Raw genomic sequence first — 26499 nt, 5'->3', positions numbered from 1 at the left:
GGTTGGTCCGTCAGCCACGGCAGGTCAGGATGGCGCTCTGTGCCTCAGTAAATTAGGACGGCTCAGCCGGTGAGTGCATTCCTGCAGCTCCAGTTCCAGGAATGCAAACTATTTCCCTGGCAGCTCAGAGCTCTGCCTTATCCTTGGCACTCACAGCTCTGCTTATCGCTGCTGGTGCAGCCCCGGAGGGTAGCAGGGCAGCAGGGTGCCCGCAGCTGGGCAGTGCTGAGCAGAGGAGATGAGGGAGGGCTTGTCCTCACCCCATCCACCCAACGCCAGCCTTGGGGTCATCCCATCCCCTCCTAGCAGCTCGTACTCCTTGCAGTCCCGGCGGTACCGGGGAACCTTTCAAACGCAGCAGCACCCTTCTGCTCCAGCTGTGCAGACCCTGTGCCAAGCAGGCTGTCTGCAGGCGCTGGGTGCCTGGATCTGCACGTGGGCCTGTGTGTGCCTTCCTCACATCTTCTGCTGTCCCTACACAGACCCACTGCTGGCCGCGGTGCCTGCTTTGTGCAGCTCATAGCGTCACGGAGGTGCAGCTGCCCGCTTCCCACACCGCCTTCAGCGCGCATTTTGCCACCGTCCCCGAGTCCTCTCTCTGCATTGCTCCTTCACAAAATCGTTACAATCTCTTCGTTAGCCCTGTGAATTCCCACCTGTCCCGCTGAGGGCAGGCTGCACAGGGGACAGAGCCAGGCTCTGTTCAGCGGTGCCCAGCGCCGGGACCAGAGGCCACGGGCACAAAGCCGAGCACAGGAGCTCCCTGTGAGCACCGAGTGGCACTCTGTGAAGCTGACGGAGCGCTGCCACAGGCTGCCCAGAGGCCGTGGGCTCTCCTCGGAGATCTCCAAAAGTGCCTGGACGGGAGCCTCGGCCACACTAGGGCAACCACCCACTCCCCACACGCCGCCCCACCCCATCCCGGCAGCACCGATACCCCCGGCCCGGCCTCGCCCCTCGCTCCGCCGGCAGCAACCCCCGCGGGCCCCCAGCGGGCTGCAGTGCAACGCGGCGGGACCGCCCCGCCGGCTCCGCCCCGGCCCCGGCCCCCGCCCCCGGCGCGGCGGGCGGGACTGGCAGCGGCGGGAGGCAGCCGGGGCCGCGCTGTGGCTCTGCCGCCGCCGCCGAGCGCGGCCCGCCGAGAGGTCCGGCTCCGCGTCCTCTGCGCTGCGGGAAGAGGGACGAGAAAGAGGGGAGAAAGAAACTTGAGCCGGGCCGACGGCCCGCCCGGCACTGCGCGGCCCCGACGGCCCCCAGCGTGTGGTGGCGGCAGCCAGAGAGCGAGGCAGGATGGATAAGTACGACGACCTGGGCCTGGAGGCCAGCAAGTTCATCGAGGACCTCAACATGTACGAGGCCTCCAAGGACGGGCTCTTTCGGGTGGACAGAGCGGCCGGCAACAACCCAGAGTTCGAGGAGACCCGGAGGGTCTTTGCCACCAAGATGGCCAAGATCCACCTCCAGCAGCAGCAACAGCAGCAGCAGCAGGAGATGCTGATGGCCACCGCTTCCCTCAATGGTGGGGCCGCTTTGGGTGCACCACGACCCGGCCTGCCCGCACCTCGCGGTGCCAAGCCGCCCCTGGGCTCACCCGCCGGCCCCCTGCCCCAGGTGGCAGCTGAGGGCCCTGGCAGCGGGAGGCCGGGCACCTGCAGAGCCTTCCCCATGCCTGGAGAGCCTCAGTGCCCCGGCTCCCAGGCTGGGCGGCGGGGCTGGGAAGCGGAGCCTCGCGGAGACCCTCAGGAGAACGGCAGTGATGACAGGAGGGGCAGCCAGGGCCAGGAGCTGAAGCCAGCCGGGCAGAGGTCCTCCTCCTTCTCGCAGGTGCGCGGCCCTGTGGGTCCCTCGGATGGGGCACCAGCGGCCACGCTGCAGCACAGGTCCTCCTTCTCAGCCTCTGCAGCGCAGCCCAGCCCAGGGTTTTTAGCCCTCACCGAGCCCTGTGGGCCACGAGCCGGTGTGGATGGGCCAACCACAGATGGCGGCCAGCTGTGGTACCAGGGCGGCTCACGGCCCTTCCCGCCCAGCTCTGCTCCTGGGGGCCCCAGCGTGGACTACCAGCAAGCTGGCATCCACCCCAGTCCCTCCAGTCATTTCGTGGCCCACGGCCACAACCACCGGCCCAACGGCGGCCCCGAGCTGGGTGCCTCACACCTAGCAGCAGCACGTGGGCCATTGACTTCAGATGCGCCAAAGCAGCCTTTCAAGGAGGGCACGAGCAGTCTCCATCCTGACGGCGGGCACCAGGAGGGCTGCGGCGTAGCCAAGGTGAAGTTGCCCTGCCAGACCCTCCAGCAGCCAGAGCAGGGGCCGTCTGCAGCTGAGCTGAAGCTGGAAGCACTCACTCAGCGCCTGGAGCAGGAGATGGATGCGCGGCCCAAGGCCGACTACTTCGGTAAGCACAGCTGTGACAGGATGTGATGCGTGCCTAGGTGTGAGGTGGCTCCTTGCTGTCTGTGGTGACAGGTTCATGCCTTCACATTGTGTGTCAACAGTGCTGCTGTTGGGTTATGCCTTTTCAGTTTCTTTCACTTAACCGTTACTCATCACAGGTACTGGAAACTCTTATTTCAGTGTTGCTTTCTTCTTAATCCTTAAGTTTCATAGCGCAGGTAGTGCAGCAGCCATGGGAGGATGGTGCTGAGCACCAGCTGGAGCAGTGCCTTTGGAAGTGTCCACCATTGCTGGCCAGGAATTTCTTCCCTTCAGGAGGGTCTTCTCTCACAACATTCGCCATTCTCCATGTGCTCAAAGTATGTTACCTGAGCACGTTTGGATGGAAAAGAGCCTGCCAAGGAGCAGGACGGCATCACACCTACGTGTTGTGTGGGGCAGGAATGTGGCTGGGCCCATGGGAGGCCATGGGGGCAACCAGGCCCTCAGGCTCAGCAGAAGTTGCCCTGGAGGCTCCCATATGTGGTCCTTGGATGTGCGACCTGTTAGGGGAACTGCTGCTGGAACGGCCCCGAAGGAGCTGACTGCGCACTTGAGGGATCCCTCAGAGAGAAGCTTTGTGGATAGGAAGGTTTCCCATAGTCAGCAGATTCCCTGTGCCCCAGGTGTCAGTCCTTACTGGCTCTCAAATGATGAGTGGGTTGCAAGTACCTGGCAGGAATAGTTGGCTTGTGGACTGAAAGCTCGGGAAGGCCAACAGGTTTGTGCTGGTACTTTGCGATGGAAAGAGACCGCTTACATGCGAGGATATTGGAGGAGAATAGGAGCATCCTACCGAACTGGTTTAGTACCATGGGATGGCAAAAAGTCATGGCTGAAGTGAGCATTCCTTTCTCCTGCCGCCCTGTGATTCAGCAGCAGGGTGGGCGCAGCTGAAGGCTCGCTGAGCGTTTAGTTGCAAATTGCATAGTAAGTGTGTTTCTTGGCATCGAGCAGTACGCTCGCCTGCAGAGGGCTTTGCTGTGATTGTTTATCTCAGGGCTTGCGATTGAGTTTAGCTTTGTGGCAGGCAGATAGGTTTCTGTCCTCTGGCAGGAAAGTGATGTGCCCTGCTGCGTTACTGGGCTCGCTGCAGCCTGGAGGCACGCTCTGGTGCTTCACACACTGAGCTGGGAGTGTGCTGCTCCAAGGAGCTCATGGGTCCTCACTGCAGTGCTGCTCCAAGGAGCCGTGTGAGAGCACGGGCTTGGAGAGAAACCTCATAGAAGACAGCAAGCAAAAATGTGATATTACTGATTGCCAGTAAGCCGGTGGGGTCACAGCTGCTACAGAGTGTGCATGGGGACGAGGTGAGAAAGCAGGTGGATGGAAGAGACGGCTAGATCTATTTGTACTTTTTTTTGTCACAAAACAGGTGGCAGCAGGGGGAGACTTTTATCTCACAGGACATTTGCAAGTGAGGGAGCAGTAATCCTGGCTCCCAGCCGGGCCGCTTGGCTCTGGCAGCAGGTTCTGCGTGGCTCCTGGTGTGCAAGAGCAGGGGGATGGGGCCAGAGGGTCAGGGGTGTTGTGCAGGTGTGCAAAGAGGGAGGTGGGGGCCTCAACCCTGCGTGGGAGGACTGTCGGTCCATCTCTGCCTGGATCAGGTATTTATCATGAGCAGTTCTGACTGTAGTAAAGGAGCTGCTTTTTTCTTTACCACGTGCAAATGAAGGTTTGTAAGGTTTATCCTAGAACAGGATAAAGCAGGGACAAGGCATACATAGTGTGGGCAGGATGCCCTGCTGAAGAGCAGCAGAGAGCCTGGTTATCTGTCAGCACCTGCTGACTGTATGCAGCGCATTTATCTGTTCAGAGTAGGAATAATAAGTGAAGGGAAAGAAGCAAACAAAGCCAAGGTGTTTGTTTTTTTTTTAATAATGTGAGAAATGCGGGCTGTGTGTGCCTTTAAAGGAACCTGGGTTCTCCAGGAGTGCTCTGAAGTGCCTTACTTAGGATGTAAGGAGCCTTGGGCGTCACCTGAGGGGTGGGGGGCATTCCTTCCTTGTCCCTCAGGAGCAGACAAAGCCCAAGGCTGGGACTACTGCTGGGAGCCAGCTGGGACAGCCTGCACAGTGCACTCCAGGGAGCATCCAGCAAGGAGAGGTGCCTGACTGTCCCCAGCCTGCTGCAAGTGCCAGAGATCTGACCGAAATCACTGATACTGGGGTTCCTTCAAGGTACCTCTAAAGGTACTGCTACCTTTAGAGCAGTAGCGTGCAGCATTGTGCTTTGACCAGCGCTCACTTCATACAGCTAGATGAAACTCTCCATCTGATAAAGCCTATCCACGGTGTTACCAAGAGGTTTTCTTAAACAACACTTAGAAATATTTTTCTGGTTATAAATATTTGTAAGGTGTTAAGTTTTGACTTCCTTCCTTATTGCTCACAGCAGAGCTGATATGCTGCAGGTACGTTAGCAGGACCTCACGCATCTCGTTTGGTAGCAAAGCACTGGGCTGCCCTCCCGAGCATCCAGCAGCCATCTGCTCAACACATCCCCAGGTTTCTTTCCTTCAGGAGGTGCAGAGCTGTAAGTGAGCAGCTGAAGTCCTGTGCAGACCTGGAGCCCCAGCGTGTACAAGTAGGTGGAATCAGTCCCAGGTGCAGCAGCTCTGCTTGGAAGCTGTGTGCACAGTGGAGCTGGTGTTGTGCGTTGTGTTGGGAGCACACCGCAGCCCTCCTCATGGGAGCTCAGCTGGGTTTGTAAAGCAAAAGTCTACAGCAAAAGGAAAGAAAAATGAAGGAGGTCAGAGAGAGATCAGTAGATGTCCCAGCCAGGATGCTGTTGCAGTGGGGACTGAAAGTCATAAGGAGTCTCATTCATTTAGCACTGAAGTTCGCATCATCTTGCACATCTCTGTAAGGTACTTAGAGTGTCTCAGGGGAGTTTGGTGGCGTTTTGTAGTTCGCCAGCACTGCATGCAGTTGAGGTTCAGCACTGCATGCAAAGACAGGGCAAAAAAATGACATTTATCAACCTTGTGGTTCTTTGGGTACCTCATCGCTATGAGTAACAACGCCAGTGATGGTACTGAGTGATGAGGGGGCCAGGCTGCCCTTTTTTCCGGGCACCCAGTTTCACACAGGTCTCGAAACCAGCACTATGGGACATGAGGTTGCTTGGCAGGGAATAGCAGCAGTCCACCTGTTGAGCTCTGGGGCTGGGACCGACATCCTGGACAGAGGGACGGATAGGTTGGGTGTCTGGCAGCCTTTCCCAGCGGCCATACTGCTTGCTGCTGGCAGCGATGGGCTCCGGCTCCCTGGACACAGGGACGCTGTGCCCTGGGGGCTCATCGCCTTCCACGTGACGCGTCCGATGTGACAGGGAACAGAGGCTTCTTTGTTGCTTGGGTTGAGCTGCCCGACCAGCAGAAATTGGACTGAAATCAGCAGTTTACATCCCGTGCCCTTTCCAGATCCGGCTGCCTTTCTGCCGGTGCACTCGAGTGTGAATTTCTGGGCGCTGCGCATGTGCTCCAGGCTCACCACCCCAGTGCTGTGGGAGAAACCTCTTGTTCCTCCCCTATAGTGCCACATGAGCCCGGGGGCCTGATACTGGGGGACTGTCTGCTCAAACTGACGCTCATGTAAGCGTGGTGAAGTAACCAGGGCCTTTCATTCTTTGCCTTTATTTTCCATGTCTCAGGAGGGCTAAATAGTGGACAGGAGGGTTAAGCAGAAGGTGAAAGAGGGGCAGCTGAGGGGTGGGTATGGATGGCGGATGTTGGGCAGCCGCAGGATATGGCCGTGCCATCTGTCCCCTTGGGCTGCACACAGCCACTGCCTGCGTTCCACAGCATCAACAGGACAGGCACAGGATGGACGGAAGGGAGCTCGCTGCTACACATACACAGAGCACACGGACAAGCAGCAGCTGCTCCCTGGCACAGAGAGGGGAAAAATGCAGGCACTTCCAGCGCGTCGTTTCTCTGGAAAGCCTGGTGGATATCATGGAAAGAAGGTTTTAAACAGCAAAACCTGCCGTTTTTTCCGCTCGCAGCTCTGCGTTGCTGCAGTCAGAAGGGAGTTGTGTGAACTGGCCTTTGCTTCTGTGCCGGGGCATTGCACAACTGTCGGGCTGGAGCTGATCCTGCATGCCTGGGAGAGAACACAGGCGTGCAAAAAGCCAACTTTTTCTTATCTTGTCTTTTTTTTTTTTGTGGTAATGCTTGCATGATATATCTCATCTTTCATTGCTGATCACATTTGCTTTCCTAAAGTGTTTCTTTCAATAGATAACGGAGATAAATCTGCTTAGCTTGAAGAGAGTATGTTCCACAAACCTCCTGCCAACCCATGTGGGGGTGGGCCTGCGGCCAGGCCAGCCTTTGCCTTCAGGTCCGACATGGCCAAAACAGAGCAACTTCTCATCCTCTGCAACCTCCCTGGAGGCTTTGGTTGGTGTGGGCTCAGGCTCTGGGCATAGTAGGGCTCGGAGCAGAGCTCTGACAGTGGGAAGAGACTGCAAACCAAACCTGGGCTGCCAGCATGGGTGTTATTTCCAGTACTGCTCCCCAGTTGTCTTCCTCCCCAGCTCAGACGAGACCTTTCCGATCACTGCGGAGCGTGCGATACCCAACAGCAGCAAAGCTTTGCTAACCGCAGCATGACTAAGGATCTCCAGGAGGCTGTCCTGCCCATATGGCCTGATGCGTTGGGAGCCCCAGCGTGACTCCTTCCTGTCCACATCCCATTGTAAGAGGAGTCTGCGACTGAGGATACAGTTTGGATGGCCTCAGTGGCAGCGTTTCTCGGGATTCATGACACCCACATCACCTACACGGTGTCTGGTCCTCAGCCAAGCAGTGCAGGGCAGGTGTGACCCTCACAACTGAAGCACCCAGCCTCATGTAAACCAGCGTTCTCAGCCCTGCTCCTGACCTCTCTTGCACTCCATCTCTTGCAGGAACCTGCGTGAAGTGCAGCAAAGGAGTGTACGGAGCCAACCAGGCCTGCCAGGCCATGGGCAACCTCTACCACGATGGCTGCTTCACCTGCGGAGCCTGCAGTAAGTAACCCTGCCTGGTGCTGCCGCTCAAGCACAGCCCTGTAGTGGGTTCCTCTGGTGAATGTTTTTCTGGTGGAAGGGGGAAAGCAGAAGGATGCGGTTATTCATTGCTCTGCCAGCTGGAGGCTGCTGCAGCTGTGTGCCTTTGTGGCAGCGCTCGCTGTTTGTTTTTGAATAGATTCTTGCAAGGCATTTAGGAAAGATATTTTGAATTGTGCCTGGTCTTCTGCTTTCTGCTGTGCGGGGAGGTTATTTTCATTCCTTTGTCTCTCAACTGTAGCCACATTTTCTTATTTATATGAGTGCTTTGTTTCAAAGTGACAGTAAGTATGCCCTAACTGGGACTCGGGGCTTTTTGGTGTCCAGGCAGACCTTACAGCCGTTGTGCCACCACTTTAGACAGCTTGCAGCCAGCTGCTGGCAAGATGCTCTCTGCATGTCAATACTCACCTCTGCGTGGTGGGCAGCCCAGTTTGCTGTTAGCTGGCCATCCCCTGCTGCCAAGCAACACGCGTTTAAAATAAATAAATAAATAAAATGAGAGGAGTTTTGCTGTGGAGCTGGGTGGAGAAACCAGGCTTCTTACTTCAAATCGTGTTTGTAAGATGGTGGTTTTGAGTTTTGTTATTGTTTCACCCTGGAGCTGGTAGCATATATTTAGAAATGTAGCTGTATATGTGGCAGCGGTAAAAATAATCATAATCCATCTGGTGCTCGTGTATATATCAGTTTGGTTTTCCAAGATGAGCTTTTGTGGGTTTTTTTCCTCCTGTGTTGTATTTAGGAGTGTAAACTCATTAGGACTGGAAGGCCTGGTGTTTTATTTGGAGCTGCAAAGCAGGAATAAATATAGAAAGATGTGTGTGCTCTCTAATAGTAGCTGAACCTTGAACTGCAGCTCGTTTCCCAACTGTCCGCCACCAACTGCCCTGCCTCACCTATGCTGTCAGTGCAGTGCTTTGCTGTCATCTGGCTGAAGGCAGGAAAAGTGAAAAGCAAAGGAGTGTTAGCGCAGGATGGCATTTTCCCTAAAGGCTCAGCAGCAGCAGCAGTTTGTCCCTTTGTCCTTTCTTATGAGCTGACTTGAAATCTGCGGAAAGAATCCCTGGCTGCAGCTTCAGGGACCTTTCTCCATTCGTATCCCAGCAGGCTCCGAGCTGCCCTTCCTCACAGATCTCCCGTGACACATAACCCAGCAGCAGGTTCCACCTGCCTTACATTTCTAAAATTGCAGCATTGCAACTGGTGCTTTAGAAATAAACGCTTTGCATCCTTCTTTTAGAACTGATTTTATTGTCCTGAGCCCTACAGAGGTATGTGTGATTGCCAGGGGTATTAGCGGTCACTTCTTTTTCTCTCTGTTTGGTTAAGAAGCAGCTTTCTTCCATATCTAACAAGGTGTGTCGGTGAGAGCTGAAAAAATTGCTGCTTGTTCTGAAAGGCAGCCGCCTCCAGAGCTTTCCAGTGCAGGATAAAATGGTTTGTGCTTCAGGTAAGGCCAGAAAGATGGAAGGAAGCTGAGCTGAGCAGCGCAGAGCTGAGTTTCCTGCTTAGCCAGGAATGACTGAAGCGTCTCTGGTCTGAAACATCTGTGGTCTGATTTTTGGGTGGTCCTGTGTGGAGCCAGCAGTTGGTCTCCGCAGTCCTTATGGGTCCCTTCCAGCCACGCTCAAGGTCTGCTGCCATTCTCCATGTGCTCTCAGGCAGCGGCGGTTGTCTGCTGCAGGGGATGGACAGAAATATTTTTCTCCTGTGAATGTCGTGGTAAAAAGCACTTCTTAACTAATGGCCACAGTGCAGAGAGCTGCAGATTGCCAGAGATCTGCTGAGTGTCCGCCCTCCAGGTTGCACATTGTGCCTTCAGGGATGTGTTTGCTTCTTCCCTTCCCAGTCCAGCCACCGGCAGGCACACACAATAACAAAAAGGCCATACTGTGCAGATCAAGGAAATGACTTCTCCCCTTCCCTCCCTGCTCCCAGGCGATTTGTTGGTAAAAGAGAAAAGGAAATGTACTTGAAATGCTGCACGTTTCTGGGAGTGCTGCTCCCTTCTTTCCGGCCTCTGCGCTCACTGTCGCCCTGTTGTGGGCTCGGTGCTTGGCTCGGCCCGCTGGCATCTCCTGTGGGTCCTTCCCAGCCACACGACCATTTGAGTTGGAAGGAACCTGTAGAGGTCATCTAGTCCAGCTCCCCTGCAGTGAGCAGGGACACCTACAGCTCCATCAGGTGTTCAGAGCCCTGTCCATCTGACCTTGAGTGTCACCAGGGATGGGGCGCCTACCGCATCTCTGGGCAGCCTGTGCCAGTGCCTCACTGCCTTTACTGTAAAAAATTTCTTCATCACATCCAGTCTAAATCTCCACTCTTTTAGTTCGAAACCATTTCCCCTTGTCCTGTCACTTTGGACCCTGCTAAAGTGTCTCAGCTCTGCAGAGAAGGACCTGGGGATCCTGATGGATGACAAACTTAACGTGAGCCATCAGTGTGCTCTTGCAGCTCGGAAAGCAAATGGTATCCTGGGCTCCATCATGAGAGGGGTGGCCAGCAGGGACGGGGAGGTGATTGTCCCTCTCTACTCTGCTCTTGTGAGGCCCCATCTGGAGTACTGTGTCCAGGTATGGAGCCCCCAGTACAAGAAAGACAGAGAGCTGTTGGAGAGGGTCCAGAGGAGGGCCACAAAGATGATCAAGGGGCTGGAGCACCTCCCCTATGAAGACAGGCTGAGGGAGTTGGGCTTATTCAGCCTGGAGAAGAGAACGCTGCGGGGTGACCTCATTGCAGCCTTTCAGTACCTGAAGGGAGCCTATAAACAAGAAGGGAGTAAACTCTTTGAAAGGGTAGATAACAGCAGGACAAGGGGGAACGGTTTTAAGTTGAAAGAGGGAAGATTTAGGTTGGATGTTAGGGGGAAGTTCTTTACCAGGAGAGTGGTGAGGTGCTGGAACGGGCTGCCCAGAGAGATTGTGGATGCCCCGTCCCTGGAGGTGTTCAAGGCCAGGTTGGATGGGGCCCTGGGCAACCTGGTCTAGTAAATGGGAGGTTGGTGGCCCTGCCCGGCAGGGGGGTTGGAGCTTCATGATCCTTGAGGTCCCTTCCAACCCAGGCCATTCTGTGATTCTGTGTCTGTCCCATCTGCCATGTCAGAAGGGAGCAGGCTGCATGTCGCTACCAATGAATGCTTTTGCTGTGCCTCAGCTTTGATGCCGGCCTGTTTCTGCCCACCGTGACATCTCAGAGCAGGGTACCCAGTGACTAGGATGCTGCAACTTTACCAGGACTTACATGAGTACAAACCAGAGTGCTCCTGCCCTGCCCCTGCCTCCAGAGCCTCCCCCGAGGTGTTGGGGAGCCATGGGCATGTTTGCATGACCCCTTCTGCCAGCAGGCCTTGCCGCCTGGCCTGCCATGTTGGTGGAGGCATAGCCAGGTTGAATTGGACTGCAGCTGCTGTGCAGATGGCTGGGGTGGCACGCTGACCTGCCCTGTATTTGTGAAACAAGCCCACTGTGAGGAATCCCCCCCCCTTGCACAAATTGAAACGGTTTCCATCATGGGTGAAGTGCCTTCAGTGCTCTGCACCATGAAGCCGCTGTGGTAAATGCGATGAGATTTTTCTAACTGCCAGAAAAATATACATTTGTCTGGACAGCGTCGCCTGCCTGGCTGCAAAGCACGTCCTGAGCAGCACATGTGGAAACTCTGCTTTCTATCTGAAAAGTAAGTAGTTAGGCTGTGTGCTGAGGGTCAAGTGGAGTTCGTCTTGGACGGCATCCAGTGCAGGCTGCCTTCGAGAAGTGATTTCAATCCTAAAATCTGTGCTCTGGTGAAACACTGAACATCTCCCCTCCAATAAATAAAATACACCAAATTACCTATTAAGGTAAAGCATACTGTCCTCCAGATATTTATATCTGCTGTCTCGCTGTTTTCAGTTTAGCAAGGATTTCTAATTTTGTTCATAGTTGGGTTTGTGTCCAGATGGTGCCTTGGTTTCCCAGACACAGAAAGCTGAGTGGCTCTGAAGGGGTGGGTGCACCAATGCCTCCTGGTGCCGAATTTCCTACACCCTTTATTTCCTGCTATATGTGTGTTCAGATATAAATGGCAGAAGAGAGCAATCAGTAGAGCAGAGCCATACATACGCTACAGGATTCAGTTGTCAGGAAAAAAATGGACTGTATTATCTGAGCCACAGGCATGTAACGCAGAAAATTTGGCTTAGAGGTCAAAACAACAGATTTAGAATGATTACTTTGGCATCAAAGTCTCATTTGTCATCTTGTTTATTACAAGGCAGGCACACAAACAGGGCAGCTTTCTGTGGGGGGGGAGAGGGGAAAAAATGTGGTCTCTCTGCTGCTCTGGTACTGCATAATATCTGCCTTACACAAAGGCTATGAAAGTAGATTCAGAAAACATCCTCGGAAGTCAGACAGCTGTTTCCTGCAGGTTTGAGGCATCTGCTTGCATCTTGCTTTTCCTTCAGTTTGTTGGACAAACATTTTCATTTATCAGTTGGTTTGTTACACGTTAACCTCTCGAGATTCTGTGTAATCACTCACTCAGAACACTGAAGAATACAGGTATTTCCAGGTGTTGGTGTTTATTATTTAGCTAGGAAGGAGCCCTTATAAATGCCATTTAACTTGTTGTGTTGCTTTAGCACTTCTTTCTAGGACTCAGGCAGGCTGTGATCCGGCAGCTCCAGCTCCAGCTCTGCTCCCCATGCACTTGGAAGCACATGGTTCTTGTGCTCACGCCGCTGGGTCCTCAGAGGAAATCTGAAAGCTAAAAAAGTGCAAGGGAAGTGTCAGAGATGACTATGAAGGAAATCAGTAGGCGAGCACGGAAGTCAGAAAGCAAGAACTGATTGCAAGGTGGTCCGAGCGGGGGTTTGACAGGAGGAGCTACGGCAGAGCCAGGTTTTGTCCCCTTGTTGCAGAGAGGTGGAGAGCTGCACGTTGCCACACACACAGGGTTTGACCTTTGGCGTGCCTGCATGACTTTTATTTGAGCTCAGATCTCTGCTGATGTCTGTGTAAGGGTAACAGGTTGCTGTTCCAGCGGCAGAGTTGGAAATAACACCAGCTGGCTCTCTCACTCCATTTCACAATGTAGTTGTGCACAGAGGTATCAAGGGTCATTTACTAAACAAGGTAGTGAGGTATTGCGGCAGTTTAACCGCAAGCATCACCCTCTGCTTGGGCTCATTAGTCGTGCAGCAGTGGTTATTAAGCACAGCTACGTGGAGCTGTGCATCTCGTGGTGTCTTTGGGCTCATTACATTGTGTGAATGCGCCCTGTGCTGGTGTGCAGCTCCTGGAACAGCAAGGCCAGGGTGTCCTCACCAGTAAATACTGATGCAAGCAAGTGCAGTATAATCCTAGGCAGGCAGACTGACAGTCCTGGGAAGTGAGTTCCCCTCAGTGTGTGTGTGCTCGTCTTCAGATGCAAAAGCTGCTCCAGCACAGGCAGGACTTGCTGCTTGTATGTGGCTTATGCAGGCTCCAAACACAAAAGCACCGTGCTGGTCAGCACGCGTGAGAAGTGTGTGGGCCTTCAAAGCGGGGAGCGTTAGGTGTTGCCAGGAATCCTCCCTCGGCATCCCTTTAGTGATATTATCACGCGATGGGCCATGCAGGAAATGATGCATTTTTTAGCAGGAGTAATCTCAGAAGAGATTCTGACGCACCGGGCTCTACAGGCTGTTGGGAGACAGAGCAGCATCAGCTCTTGTTTCCGCTCCAGTCTGAATGCTGCTTTGTTCTTATTGACTTTCTATCTTCGAGCTCTCAGCTCGCTGGTGAGAACCCCCGCGGCACAGCAGCCACACTTGCTGTGCAGAAGAAAATCCAGGGCAGCTGCCGCGGCAGGGCAGTGCTACGTGTTCCTCCTCTGGCCAGATCCCAGGGCAGTGCTGCTGTGAGGGCTCAGCACGGCCCTGAGGTCCCCAGCAGATATCTTAAAAACACTGCTTTTTGTTAACAGGCGTAATATTGGTTGTGCTGTGCCATAAGGATTTAGGTGTGGTGGGACAGAGCGCTAGATGATCTTCTCCAGGCTCCCCTTGCCCGTGGAGGTTTGGACCTGATGATCTTTTGAGATCTCTTCCCACCTGGGTTGCTACGATCTGGGATTATAGGAGGTTCCTCGTCAAGTTTTAAACAGTATCTTGGATAACTTGCTAGGTGCTTTCTCAGGTTGCACTGTGGCTTTCTGTACTTTGGAAAACTGTTCTCTTGTCTAGCTTCAATGCAAGGCTACTTCTAGGGTCAAAACCTTGTCCAGTCACAGCTTCCGCTTCTTCCTGAGTGCCTCCTACCTGACTGCATAGTCACAGAATCATTAAGGCTGGAAAAGACCACTAAGATCACCTAGTCCAACCATCAGCCTATCCCCACCATGCCCACTGACCACATCCCTCAGTGCCACATCCACACAGTTCTTGAACATCTCCAGGGACAGTGACTGCACCACCTCCCTGGGCAGCTGTGCCACTGCTCTTTCCTAATATCCAACCTGAACCTCCCTTGGCACAGCTGCAGGCCATTCCCTATTACTGTTACCTGGGAGAAGAGGCCGACCCCCACCTCGCCACAGCCTCCTTTCAGGCAGTTAGAGAGAGAGATCAGGTCTCCCCTCAGCCTCCTCTTCTCCACACTGAACAATCCCAGCTCGCTCAGCTGCTCCCCATCAGACTTGTGCTCCAGACCTCTCACAGCTTTGTTGCCCATCTCTGAACACACTCCAGGGCCTCAATGTCCTTCTTGCAGTGAGGGGCCCAAAACTGAACACAGCACTCAATATGTAGCCTCACCAGTGCTGAGCACAGAGGGACGATCACCTCTGCATCTCACACAGGGCATTGGTGGGGAGGTAGAGGCTGCCCTCCTCTTTCCTGTGTGTGCTTGAGCACTTTGGGGGCTGTCCTGTGGTGCAGGGCTGGGAGGTGAGCGCTGCCTGCTGCCCACTGCATGTGCACTGTGGGGGGGGGACGACAGCAGTTGCCTCTGGAGCAGAGGGTGACTGAGCTGGAGGTCTCAGAGAATAATGCTGTGGTTCCCTTTAAATAGAAGCATTCAGTTGTCTTCTCACAATGGTTTGCCATTAACGAAGGAGAGGTGCTGCTCTGTTACATGGCCTGTGTGGTTTTGCAGTGTTTCCCCTTGAAGAGCCATTTCTGCCTTCGCCTGTGGTTGCTTTGCTCTTATGGGCAGCTGACCTTTTACTACATGCTCCAAAGCGTGCTTTTGGCTTTCAAGCCTTGGGTATTTTTTTTTCCTCTGAGTTTTTTTTTTAACTGCTTGAAATGTTGGTGAGAGTGCAGAGGGTGTTTTGCAGTTTTACAGTCCAGCTGATGCAGTTGAGAGAGAGAGAGAGAGACTGGTGATGGGGCTGCTCCCTTGGCACAGCTTTTCCTGTCCTGTCCTTCTGCCCACGGGTTCACAAAGACTTGGATCTGAACTGGGTTACCTGCCTGTTGGTCAAAGCTGAACCCGGCTATGTGCCGGCCTCTGAGTGACCCTTTCATGCAGCCCCAGTCTCACAGCAGACATTGTGTCACATTCACTGCCACATCCAGCTGTGGTGGCGGCCAGCAGAAGCGGGACAGATACCAGGAATGAAGAAGAGCTCTGATGCTCTCATGTGTGCCATACACAGCGGGAGCCATACGGTGTGGTGTCAAAGTCAGCATCCACAGAAAGCACCACAAAAACACGTGCTTGCTGGGCCCTGGTGGGTCTTCCGTGCTCCAAATCATAGTATCATAGAATGGCTAGGATGGGAAGGGACCTCAAAAAAAGGACCATCCAACCCCCCAGCTGCAGGCAGGGTTGCCAACCACTAAATCAGGCACTGGATCAGATTGCTCAGGGCTCCATCCAGCCTGGCTTTGAACACCTCTAGGGATGGAGCATCCACAGCTTCTCTGGGGTGACTAGTCCAGCAGCTCATCGCCCTCTCAGTGAAAAACTTTCTCCTGACATCTCATCTAAATCTCCCCTCTTTTAGTTTAAATCCATCCCCCCTTGTCCCATCGCTATTTCCCTGTGCAAAAAGCTGATTCCCCTTCTCTTCTAAGCTCCATTGAAATATTGGAAGACCATAATGAGGTCTACCCGCAGCCTTCTCTTCTCCAGACTGAACAAGCCCAGATGCCTCATCCTGTTTTTGTAGGCGAGGTTCTCCAGCCCTCTGATCTTTATGGCCCTCCTCTGGCCCCCCTCGAAAAGCTCCACATTTTTCTTGTGCAGGAGGCCCAAGCCTGGATGCAGTACTCCAGGTGGGGCCTCACAAAGGCAGAGAGGAGAGAGACAATCCCCTCCCTTGTCCTGCTGGCCACCCCTCTTTTGGCACAGCCTGGGATACTGTTGGCCTGGGCCGTAAATGCGTACTGCTGGCTCATGTTAAGGTTTTCATCTACCAGGACTCCCAAGTCTTTCTTCACAGGGCTGCTCTCAGTGATTTCTTCTCTCAGCCTATATAGCTGTCTGGGACTGGCTCTTCCCAAGTGCATTTGGCCATGCAGAACCTCATTAGGTCCATATGGGTCCATCTTTTGAGCTTGTTTATGTCCCTTTGGATGGTGTCCCTTTAGATGGCATCCCTTCCTTCTACCGTATCAACTGCACCACTCAGCTTAGTGTCATCTGCAAACTTGCAGAGGGTGCACTTGATCCCATTGTCTGTGTCACTAATAAAGATGCTAAAGAGTTCTGGTCCCAAGGCCCCTGGGGGGCCCTTGTCACCTGCAAGGTCTGGAAACTGAAATCCTATTCACCTGCCACTGGTAATGTCCAAATCTTACAGCTGTGGCACTCCAAGAAGGGCTGGTTTTGTAATGATAGAGGCTTAGGGCTGGCAGTAGGGAAGGGATGCAGGAGCAGTTGCCAGCCTGCAGTGAGACTTGCCCACCTGCTGTGCAAATGCCAGAGGACTTCCTCCATGCTCAGATAAGAGAGAAGTAAGGTCCTTGCTGCCTCTCTAGCCATGCAGAGCCCTGAGGTCCAAATACAGCCCTGCATCATTACGTGCATTGAGAGCGATCTCATTTTTAAACATGGGTTTGTGACCCCCATTGTCCTAATAAGTAATAGAAAAGCAACTTCAAAAGAGAAAGTATGATCCAGCTCACCAGCAAGCAAATGAAGGATCGCCTAGCATTCTCCCTTAGCCATTGCAAGTCCCTGGGAATCCCTGCTCTCTCTGTGCATCTTCAGAAGCTGCCAGCTGAGAAAATGATGGACAAAAGCACTGACATCCTGGCAGTGTGGCCCCGTGGTATCCTGTGGTCAGCTGCTAAGTCTGTTTGTTTTAGCATGGAAGCAGTGGTGACTAAGTTTGCAGTGTTCTGAAATCGGTGCTGAAGTGCCCTTGAGGCCATGCTGGAGGCCGTGCAGCTAGGTAGGTCAGGCCAGGGGGGAGCAGAACGTAAAGGCATGCAGCTCAGACTTCCTGTTGGGGAAGGGAGTGGATGAGAGGGTTGAAATGCTGAAGAATTACAACTGTCTGCTTTCTTTCAGTGGGAGATTAGCTAAGTTCAGGGGGAAGTGAAAGTGAAATGCAGTCAGGAGCTGGCAATTTAGGTCATGTATTAGAGCAATTGCTCCCGATAGAGACAAATCGTGCCCTAGTGTTCCTAGGTGTATCAAAGGGCTGTGGTTTGTGTTGATCAGAGGTCTGCACAGCGCTGGCTGCAGTGGCTTCCCCAAAGGCCTGTCGCCGTCAGTCTGGACCTTTGAATGTCACCGGGTTAAAAATACACTGGGTGCAGAAAGCCCCGTAAATGCTGCTTTTGTCACCATAGAGGAATGGCACAGCAGCAGCGATCCGGGCTTCAGCTGCTCTGCCTGATGAGTACTGCTCACACACCGGTTGGGGCTGCTGCCCAAAGCAACACCCTCATCCTGCAGCTCCGTGCATGTTTTCCCTCACCACTGCCCACTTGTCTTTAAGGAGAGATGTTGCATACGGGTGGGAAGGCACTTGGGAAGATCACCGGAGCCCACACGATCGCATCATTTAAGATCAAAGTTAAACATTTCTGAGCTCACTGCCAAAAGTTGGGGCTGCTCTGGAGCCTCTGTTTCCCGTGTAACGACATGAGGCATTGTCTGGCCAGAGAGTGCCCTCTAGTGTAGACAGCAGATAGCAAAGGCTTTAGTTTGATGAAGGAACTCTGCTTGGCTTCTCTCTTTTCTTAACGTTCAGCAGCCAGCGTGATTATTGGTTGAAAGCTGCCACACAGCCCTAAAGCACCGAGAGGTGAGTCCAGCCCTTGTGTCTTCCACATCTGTACACCGAGCCAGCCAAGGCCCCCATGTAGGAGTAGCAGTGGGAGCCCTATTACTGTAGTTGTGTGGAACTGAAAACAGAATGCAGATGCAAAGCATAAACACAAAAGGTGTAGTAAATACACATCTTCCCCACATGTAGAGTCCCTTCTTGGAAAGCTGTCATCTTGTCTCTGTTAGGACATTCTGGAGGTGGAGGCTCTGCTCTAGGTGTAGGGCTTCTGTGTCTGATGTCCTTGCTGTGGGTCACTTCTCAGTTATTTCTACTCAGTTATCACTTCTCAACGCCCAGTTTTTGCTCACATTTTCTCCTTGCTTTCTATTGACCTTTCCCTTCTGCCTGTTGTTTTTTTATTTTTCCTTAGGTCGGAAGCTGAGAGGAAAAGCCTTTTATTTCGTCAATGGAAAGGTGTTCTGTGAGGAAGATTTCCTGGTAAGCACGCAGCTGACCTTTTTGCCCCCACCGTGTCTCAGCCTCCACGGGAGACGCACAGCCTTTCTCCTTGGTGGCTCTGCCTGTGTTTTGCACAGCTCCTGCACAGCCTGGCCCTTCTCCCATGCTCACTGACAGACCAGGCTGAGCAAGTTGGCCAGCTCTGAGACGTGGTGGCTGCCCACATGTGGCACTGCAAGTGGCTGAGAGGAAGGCCGTGGTGTCTTAGTGCAGAACCCATAGCAAAGCTGGAGCTTCTTGGGATGGCATCTTCAGAGTGTGTCTTTGTTACCATTCCTTGGAGACAGGAGCAAGATGAATGGCTACAGAAGAATAAATGAGGGAATTTCCTTTCCCAATGAACTACTTTGACTTGGGCATCCTAATGGATATCTTTCCATTACCCTCAATGGCTTTGTGTGAACGTATCTAAAGGCAAACCAGTTCCGTGGTCCATGGCTGGTAGAGATAAGCATCAGTGCAACGATGCTACAGAAAGCATGAAAAGCCATAGCCCTCTCCTCACCCCCAAGACCTCATAGATTAAATCATCATTGAGACTTGAAACAGTCATCTTTGCCTACTTACTGGAGAAGTGCAGTGATTTCTATCGGAGAGAAGTAAATCGATCTTTTCTCTCACCAGTATATTCTGCATAGACAGAAAATGGAAATATTGGTTAAATGCATCTAAAGTATTCAGTTTTTCCAGTTTGCCATTCAGATAGAACCGAAACCTCAGACAATGCGTAGTGCATGAGGTGTTTGCTGGGGGCATGACAGTCAGTTCCTTACCTTTAGCTTTAGTAGACCTAGAAAGGTGCAACCCAAAGGAGAACTTGGTAAATGTTGTGATATGGGTGTGTGATAAGCACAGTTAAGCTCCTGGTTTGTAGATTCCCATGGTCAAATAAAGAATTAAGTCTTATGAGTAAATGACTTCTTTGGATCTGCATTTATAGTATTTGCTTATATGCTAAAGTAAACTTAGGACTTGAAAGTTACAGGACCGTGTACTCCTTCTGAACACTGCAAGTCTGGTGTCTTAATAGAGTATTCCATCCACAGCTTCATGTGCTGAGAGAAAAGCAATAGTGGAAAGTTTAGTTTGTGTAAGGAGTACAGGAAAAGGCCAAGCAAATAATGCCCTACAATATGCTATTGCTTATGCTCTACTAGCCTTGTGAAATGTTAAGCCACTTCTTTTTTTGTCCTTGCAGTACTCTGGTTTCCAGCAGTCAGCTGACAGGTGTTTCATTTGTGGTCATTTGATAATGGACATGGTAAGTGATTCTTGCCTTAAGTAAAAAATCCCACAGCTTTTTAGAAGAATGTACCAACAGCAAAACATTTTGATAACTGGTACTGTTTGTTGTCATTTGCTGGTCTGCCTGGTGTGAGGTGGGTAGCAGAAAGAAAATCTGCTAAGCCTTTTGTTGGCTTTTGCAGAGAAGCAAAGCTGGCATCCTGCTGCATGTGATGCAAGGACTTTGCTCTCCCTGTTTTCAGTGCAAGTTGAAAATGGTGCCAGCTGGGGTTTTTTATCCCTTCTGGGCTTCTCTGGGTAGAGTTTTCATAATCCTGTGCAGAAAGGAGAGGCTCTGCAGTGCTCCCTTGCTGTGGGGCATCAGCCGTGCTCTGCTGAGCCTGTCTGTCCGATAGTCAATTCTATGTACCGTGTATAGCGAGTTCCCATGTACCTTGAGGATGAAGCTGCTGCTTTGTCACAGCTTCATATGTGTGCTGGAAGGCGCTGGACTGACATTCTGGGGAGCCAGAGTGTGTGATCCAAGCTTCAGTTCCAATCTGTCCAGATCCTTGAAACCTACTGAGTAGACGTGCACTCCCATCAGCCTGCAACAGGTTGCCATCCATTCAGGATTGTAGATGTAGACATCTCAAGGCATCAGCTGGCCTTCAGCCTGCACTAGGCAGTGTTTGGCTCTGGGTGATGGGGAGGGAGACAAATTCATGAGCTGGTGGTGTAAAACTAAAGCTGCAGTGAAGAAATGAAGACCTTCAGGGTGATCACAGCACTCCTCCCAGGCCTTCCTGATACCTGTTGTTAATTATCTTTGCTTGCCTGCTTACACTGAAAAGCATTAAAATTGGAAAAGCAGTTTTATGTAGCGGGTGGATTGCAGCTGTTGAGTTCAACATGGTTTTTGTAGTCTGTGTTAATTAGAAGGCCAGGCCAGTGAGTATGAAGATCCTGGAAATATAAAGCGGTATGAAAACCTTGCAATAGTAATCGTCCCAACCTCTCACAGGGAGCATAGAGACGTGTTTCCTTTTTGGCCTGGTACATCTTACCTTGTGATTATACTAAGTATTCTCCACCTGTTGGCTTCAGAAATTATTTTCTTCCCTCTAAATCCTGTCACTTCTACCCAGTAATGCTAGCTATCTTAACTGAGACTCCATAAATTGCTTTCCTACCCAATTCAGTTCTAGGCAATCCGTACTGATTGCAGCTGCCCTTTCTTTTCCTGTTAACTCATTTTTCACAAGAGGTAAAAAAAAAACAAACAACACAGCACTGCTGATGAACGTGCAGCAGTGTCTGATGCAAAGCTGTGAGTGTGTTATTTCACCTAGATTGACTGTTCACCTGCTTCTTTCTTGTGTGTTGGTTTGTTGCAGATCCTGCAGGCTCTGGGGAAGTCATATCATCCAGGCTGCTTCCGATGTGTGGTCTGCAACGAGTGTCTGGATGGTGTGCCATTCACTGTAGACTCCGAAAACAAAATCTACTGTGTCAGAGATTACCACAAGTAAGGACAAAATAACATCAGGGGAGACGTGATCAACAAGCCTCTAATTTAGCTTTTCAGCTAATTAGGAAGTATAGATCAGTGAAACAGATACAGAATTAGAAGCCAGAAGCTTGAGGATGGGGCTAGACCCTATGAGTTACCAGTGCCTCTCCTCTTGCTCTGCCATTGACTTTCCATGTAACTTTGAGGAAGTCACTTAATCCCTAGGCTTAAGCTGCACCTTCTGCAAAGCAGAGAGTGTTTTGTGATCTCTGAAGTAGGTGGGAAATAGTGCTTGTGAAGTGTTCTGTGATGTAAGACATTAGTCTGCTCTGAAGGAAGGCTGTGAAAAGTCAACGCAACCTGCTTTGGAGTAGCTGCAGGGCTGAGTTTCAAAGAATGTTTTTAGAAATCACCACTGAACATCCAAAGCAAACTTTATCCAGCTTTAAATTAAGTGACTAATGGATCCACTTGAAAAATCACTTGTCATTTAGACAGTAAAATAGAGGAGCTCTGCTCTTAGGCAGTAGTTACGGGATTAGAGCAGCATACATTTTGAGTGCCTGTTTGGCTAACATGCTCCTGTCTTCTGAGCAGACAGGTAATAAGTATTGCTCAAGCAGTCCCTGGAATTGTTTTATATTGTGCTTCACGTGTCACTATTGTTCTGAAATGGTACATATTTCCCTGCAACTTCATTTACTTATTGTACAAGGCCTTGAGGAATCTAGCAGTCCCTTAGCGATCTCTCTGAAATTTCCTGCTGTGGTGCAAGGCAACTCAGTCTTTTTATATGTTTTTCTGAAGCCAGTTCTGCTCACTTTCTCCTCATTCTCTCTTCCAAATTTCTTAATAATAGCCAGGAATTTTACAGTGTCTTTTTTTGTTGTTTTGTTTTGTTTTTTTTTACTGGCACTAAATGTAAAATCTTTTTTTGCCTGACTGAGCAACACGTGCCAAGCATTACTTACAATCAGTCCTAATTGAATTTGTGATCTTGAGATGTTAAGCTTTCCCGTGGATAAATTATTTACAGCTGTAGCATTTCGTCTTATCACCAACAACAGACAGGCCTCTCTTTTTATGTTGATGTATTGATGTGTTGATGTTCAACTTCTTGTTCCTCTTGCAGAGTTTTAGCTCCAAAGTGTGCAGCATGTGGGCTTCCCATTCTGCCCTCTGAGGTGAGAGCCTTTTATTACTTATCCCTTCTGGGGAGAAAGCATTATGTCTCAGGTCTTGCTCTCTTCCACTCTTGACCCCACGTCAAGATGAGTGTCCTTGTGGATGCGGAGAGACAATTGCTTCCACTGGAGTGCTGCCTTTTAAATGAAGCTCATACACTGCCCTTGAGATGTGACCCTTCCTTTGCTTGATAACACAGCTTATTCCCCACGAGCCAGGCTACTTTATTACCTTCTGCACTATTATACTGTTGTTAGCACTGTGCAGGGCTGCCTTTCCTTCACATCAGAAAATGGTGGTGGTGCTCATGTGTTCACCCTCTGGGACTGACTCATTGTCATATTTGGAGGAGATGGCTCTTTGCCAAAGCCAATTTAAAGTGCTGAGAAATGTGATATATTGAAGCTATCCAATCATCAATGCGTGTTTTAGGATGGATGCGACCTGTAAGCAGAGAGCATTCTATGTTTCTGATGTTATGTTTTAGAGGAGATCAGCAGTCAGCCAGTGATGAAGCTTTAGTGTAAAAATAACTGTAGGTGGCAGGATTTATTCGTGATTTCCAACCAATGGCCAAAATGCATTTGTTCAGCACTGATATTGTTACAAGAAGCAATCTGCAGAGTGCATGTGTCTAATCCTCCTGTAATCCCCTGTAATTTCTTCTCGTTTGCTTGAATGCTTACAGGGGTCTGATGAGACCATTCGGGTTGTGTCTATGGACAAGGATTACCATGTGGAATGTTACCACTGCGAGGTAGGTCAGCAGCTTCCTAGGGGAGCAGTTGGTGCTTAAAAGTGATAATATCTTTTATTATTTTTAAAACCTCCTCCCTTCCAGTGGCAGTATATAAGCAATTCAGACCTTACACTCTGAAATCCTTTAATATTAGTGGCTGACAAAAGTCCAGTTGTCAGTTCACTTGCTATCCAGTTTATTTGTTAATGAAGGAGATGTAGTGAATCAGTAAGGTTCTCTTGCTTCTGTTTGAAAGCCCTGAGCTCCAGATCACATTAGTGTATCTGGTTTCCAGGCCAGACTGTTCAGAAATGCTAAGGTGATGAGTGATCCTGTCTGGTGTAAGTTATCTTCGCTTATGAATGAAATGAATGTGCAGTCAGTGGTAAGGAGAGGAAATATGGCTGCCACAAAAATCTCAAGAGATGTGAGCTCTTAAATATTCATGGAGGACTTCCCAGAGAGCCTTCATACTTATGTAACACGAATTAAAATATGTACATGTCTTCTATCATTGTGCTCGTAGTGCAGTGGAAAGGAACCCTGACTCTGCAGGTGAGTTTCACATCAGTACAGCTGCAATTAATTTAATGCAAAGTGGTGAATCCTACCTGAGAGTGTAAGGAAACATGAGTATGTTTAAAACATGTAGGGATGCAACTCACCGTCAGATAAAGCTTATTTTGTCAAGCTAGTTAAGACCCACGTATACAGAGCTGCCCTTCAAAATGCCTACGTCAGATGCTTTCCTGCTCTTAACAAATACTGAACTTAGTAGGAGGGAGCTGCTGGTGAGGAACTCCTGTCCTTGTCACAACATTCTCCTGCAAGCCAGACCCCAGTTGACACTGGGAGATAAACACATAGTCTAATTAAATTTGCATGACCTCTCTCTGCAGGACTGTGGGATGGAACTGAACGATGAAGATGGGCATCGCTGTTACCCTCTGGATGACCATTTGCTTTGTCACTCCTGTCATCTGAAACACATAGAGAATGGCACAACCCCAGCAGCTGTGTACCAGCATCACTACTAGCCAACGTGGCTGACAGCTGGGAGCCCTGACAGACCATTTGTTATGTGATCGCCCTCTTCCCACCCTCAGTTGATTTCCTGTGCATGTTTTTCTCCAGTCAGCAGTTTTCCTGTGAAAGGATATGAGAGATTTTTGCTGGACTCACAGAGTCTGTACGCGTTTGAGTTCCAGCTGTACCAAACTCTGTCTACTTGACCAGGAATGTGGCACGTTATCTAAACTGATTGGTTTACTCTTACGTGCCTTTTTCTGCTGCTTGGAGATTCCTTTGGGCTCATTTTGGAAGGTTCTTCAGTGAAAGCACAACTTGCTATCATGCCAATGGACTCAGTCATGTCATGCACAACTAAATAGCCAGAGGCTGGCTTGCCTGCCTGCTGGGAATGTTCCATCAGTCTACTAAGTGATTCCTGACAAGCACATTTCATCACATTCTCCAAAGGACATCAAATTATTAATACGAGGTTTTAGACATGCTCTCTTAGTAATACTTTAGAAAAAGAAAATAAAGGAGTTTTTGCAAAATAGTGTGCTAAGACCTCTCAGTGAATGCCCTGAACTCTGGTACATCAAGTGTGGCTGTGAAAGCACCAACTCTCCAAGCACAGCCCAGGCGTGCTGACTAGCAGCTGGAGACAGTATCCCATTTTGAACAGAACAAGAAACTGGAACAAGCTGAGCTAAGCTACCGTGGTGACTGGATGCGAGCTGCTGCTAGAATGTCACAGCAAAACACAGGGGCCCATCTGCTTTGTCACAGGTGAATTGAGGATTATGTTTGGAAAGGTTGGGATGCTAGTAGTATGGACGCGAGGGAAATCCATCCCTGTTCTTGCTTGCAGAGCTCACTTTGGAAAAGAAGTTCTCCATGTACAGATATTTACATGATGTTTTCATGGTTTGTCCCCACAGCTCAGCCCCAGCCTGGCCACTCCATAGTGTTTACCCAGCACAAAGCCATTTTATAGTGGTGCTTGTTTAGAGCTCTGGGAACAAGCTCAAGATCATTCTAAAGGCTTTGTTATAGTGGGATTTAGAGTCCAGCTCCACAACCTGTACTCACATTAGTCCAGCCAGTGGTATAAACAGATTTGCTCACACAAATAATATCGGCTTATCTGAGCGGGGGACCTGGAGAGTTTGGCTCTTTTTTCCTATTCTGTTGAGAAAGCAAAGGCTGAGCAGTGGCACTGAGACTCTAGAAATGAGCTCTTGCTGAGAACCTGCTGTGATTCAACCCTACATCTTTTCCCATAGCACAAACGTAGCTAGACAGATGCTTGAACTTCACACCGTGTCATCAGAGCACCTCGAGTACTCAGCTGGAGCAGTACCTCTAGTGTTCAAAGTAGTCCTTCAGGGAAGCAGGGCTGACTTGCCTTTTTCACTGTCAGAGGTAAAACCTCTTTTGTCAGCCTGGCACCACCACTGCAGGACAGAGGGCTCTGTCCTGTGAAGCCCTGGCTGCAGGTTGCCTCACCCTCTCTCCACTCTGGCTCGTGGAGCTGGGGCCTGGATGCAGGGTTGTTCTTTACCTCTTACCATCATGGGACTTTTCTCCCCAAGAAGCAGCAGCTTGCCTTTTCCTCCCAGGCACCTCAGCAGCCCTTTTGCTGTTGTCTCTGCCAGTGCTGATAAATACCGCGCTTCTCCATTTGGAGTGATGCAAGGTACTGCACTAAGGATTAGACAGAAGTACGAGCATCTGCTTTAATATGGAGATTGGTAGCCTGCTAGCACCTTCCTACACATCTACATCAGTTTATCTCCTCTGAAATGTGGATGTCCAGCTTTGGCCCGAAACTGTCGCAAGGCTGAGGAACTGGAAGGTCTTGGCATGGACTTGCCTGGAGCTGTCCTTCTGTCCCACCAGCTGGGAGCATCTCTGCCCTTAGGGATGCTTCTTGGGATGCCAGCATTGGGCAGCTGGGCTCTGTGGCTCCATTGCTCCAGGGGACTTACAGCCCCTCAGTGAGTGACTGAAAGCCCGTGGTGGATGAGTCCCATTGCGGTATGCAGAAGAAGCCTTACCTGTGACGGTAGAAGAGGTAGAATTAATCCCAGATGCATGAGCTCACTACAGCCTTCAACTGGGGCTCCAAATGCATGGATGCTGCTGTCTCTGAGGCCAGCTGCTGCAGAGCTGGTGCTTTGGCTAGCTCTTTGGTTTGGGAGCGTGTTCTTAACACATACTTTCTGGCCTTCGTTCTGAGGAGATCTGAAAACAATAGCAGGACTGATTTTTTCTTTCTCAACAGTGGTTTAAAATACTGTTTCACTCTTACAGCCTTTCCCACGCCCCTAAAATAAGCAGGAAGCAAAGAGAAACAGAGAAATAAAACATTTTCCTTTGAGAAAGCCCCAGCCAGCAGTTTGCAGTGAGCTGTCTCACAGGAGCCTCTTGCAAAGCAGTGGAAAGTTTGGCCTCCGCTTTCACAGTGTCTGGTTACTTCTGACAGCCTCCCTCTGCTCCTCAGCACCGGGGAAATGCAGGCTGTCCTACTTTCAGGTTTGAGCTCCTGTGTAAATTATTAAGTGTGAATGCTCTCCTTTCACGTATTTACTAAGTGCTGGAAATGACAATGTGAAGCTGTTGAAAACCG

At 50.8% G+C, this 26499-nt stretch overlaps 1 protein-coding gene across 1 annotated transcript; it reads left to right on the top strand.

The window, feature by feature from the left end:
- The first annotated feature begins 1065 nt into the window (after window positions 1–1065).
- Window positions 1066–24421, top strand: LIMD1 (LIM domains containing 1). Its single transcript, XM_418800.8, has 8 exons — window positions 1066–2395; window positions 7348–7449; window positions 18110–18177; window positions 19397–19459; window positions 20820–20950; window positions 22068–22119; window positions 22809–22877; window positions 23759–24421. Exons 1-8 carry the CDS (start codon window positions 1291–1293, stop codon window positions 23894–23896), a joined length of 1728 nt encoding a protein of 575 aa, XP_418800.6. The 5' UTR covers window positions 1066–1290; the 3' UTR covers window positions 23897–24421.
- The last annotated feature ends 2078 nt before the right edge of the window (window positions 24422–26499 follow it).

Source organism: Gallus gallus, chromosome 2, assembly GCF_016699485.2.
Source record: "Gallus gallus isolate bGalGal1 chromosome 2, bGalGal1.mat.broiler.GRCg7b, whole genome shotgun sequence".
Taxonomy (NCBI): Eukaryota; Metazoa; Chordata; class Aves; order Galliformes; family Phasianidae; genus Gallus; species Gallus gallus.
Note: the sequence above shows the minus strand (reverse complement) of the source record. Positions and strands in the feature narration are given on the sequence as shown.

Coding starts and splice junctions, on each gene's coding strand:
- LIMD1 (XM_418800.8), top strand. CDS start 1,291: ATGGATAAGTACGACGACCTGGGCCTGGAGGCCAGCAAGTTCATCGAG. Junction 7,450..18,109: donor CTTCACCTGCGGAGCCTGCA/GTAAGTAACCCT, acceptor ATTTTTCCTTAG/GTCGGAAGCTGAGAGGAAAA. Junction 22,878..23,758: donor TGGAATGTTACCACTGCGAG/GTAGGTCAGCAG, acceptor CTCTCTCTGCAG/GACTGTGGGATGGAACTGAA.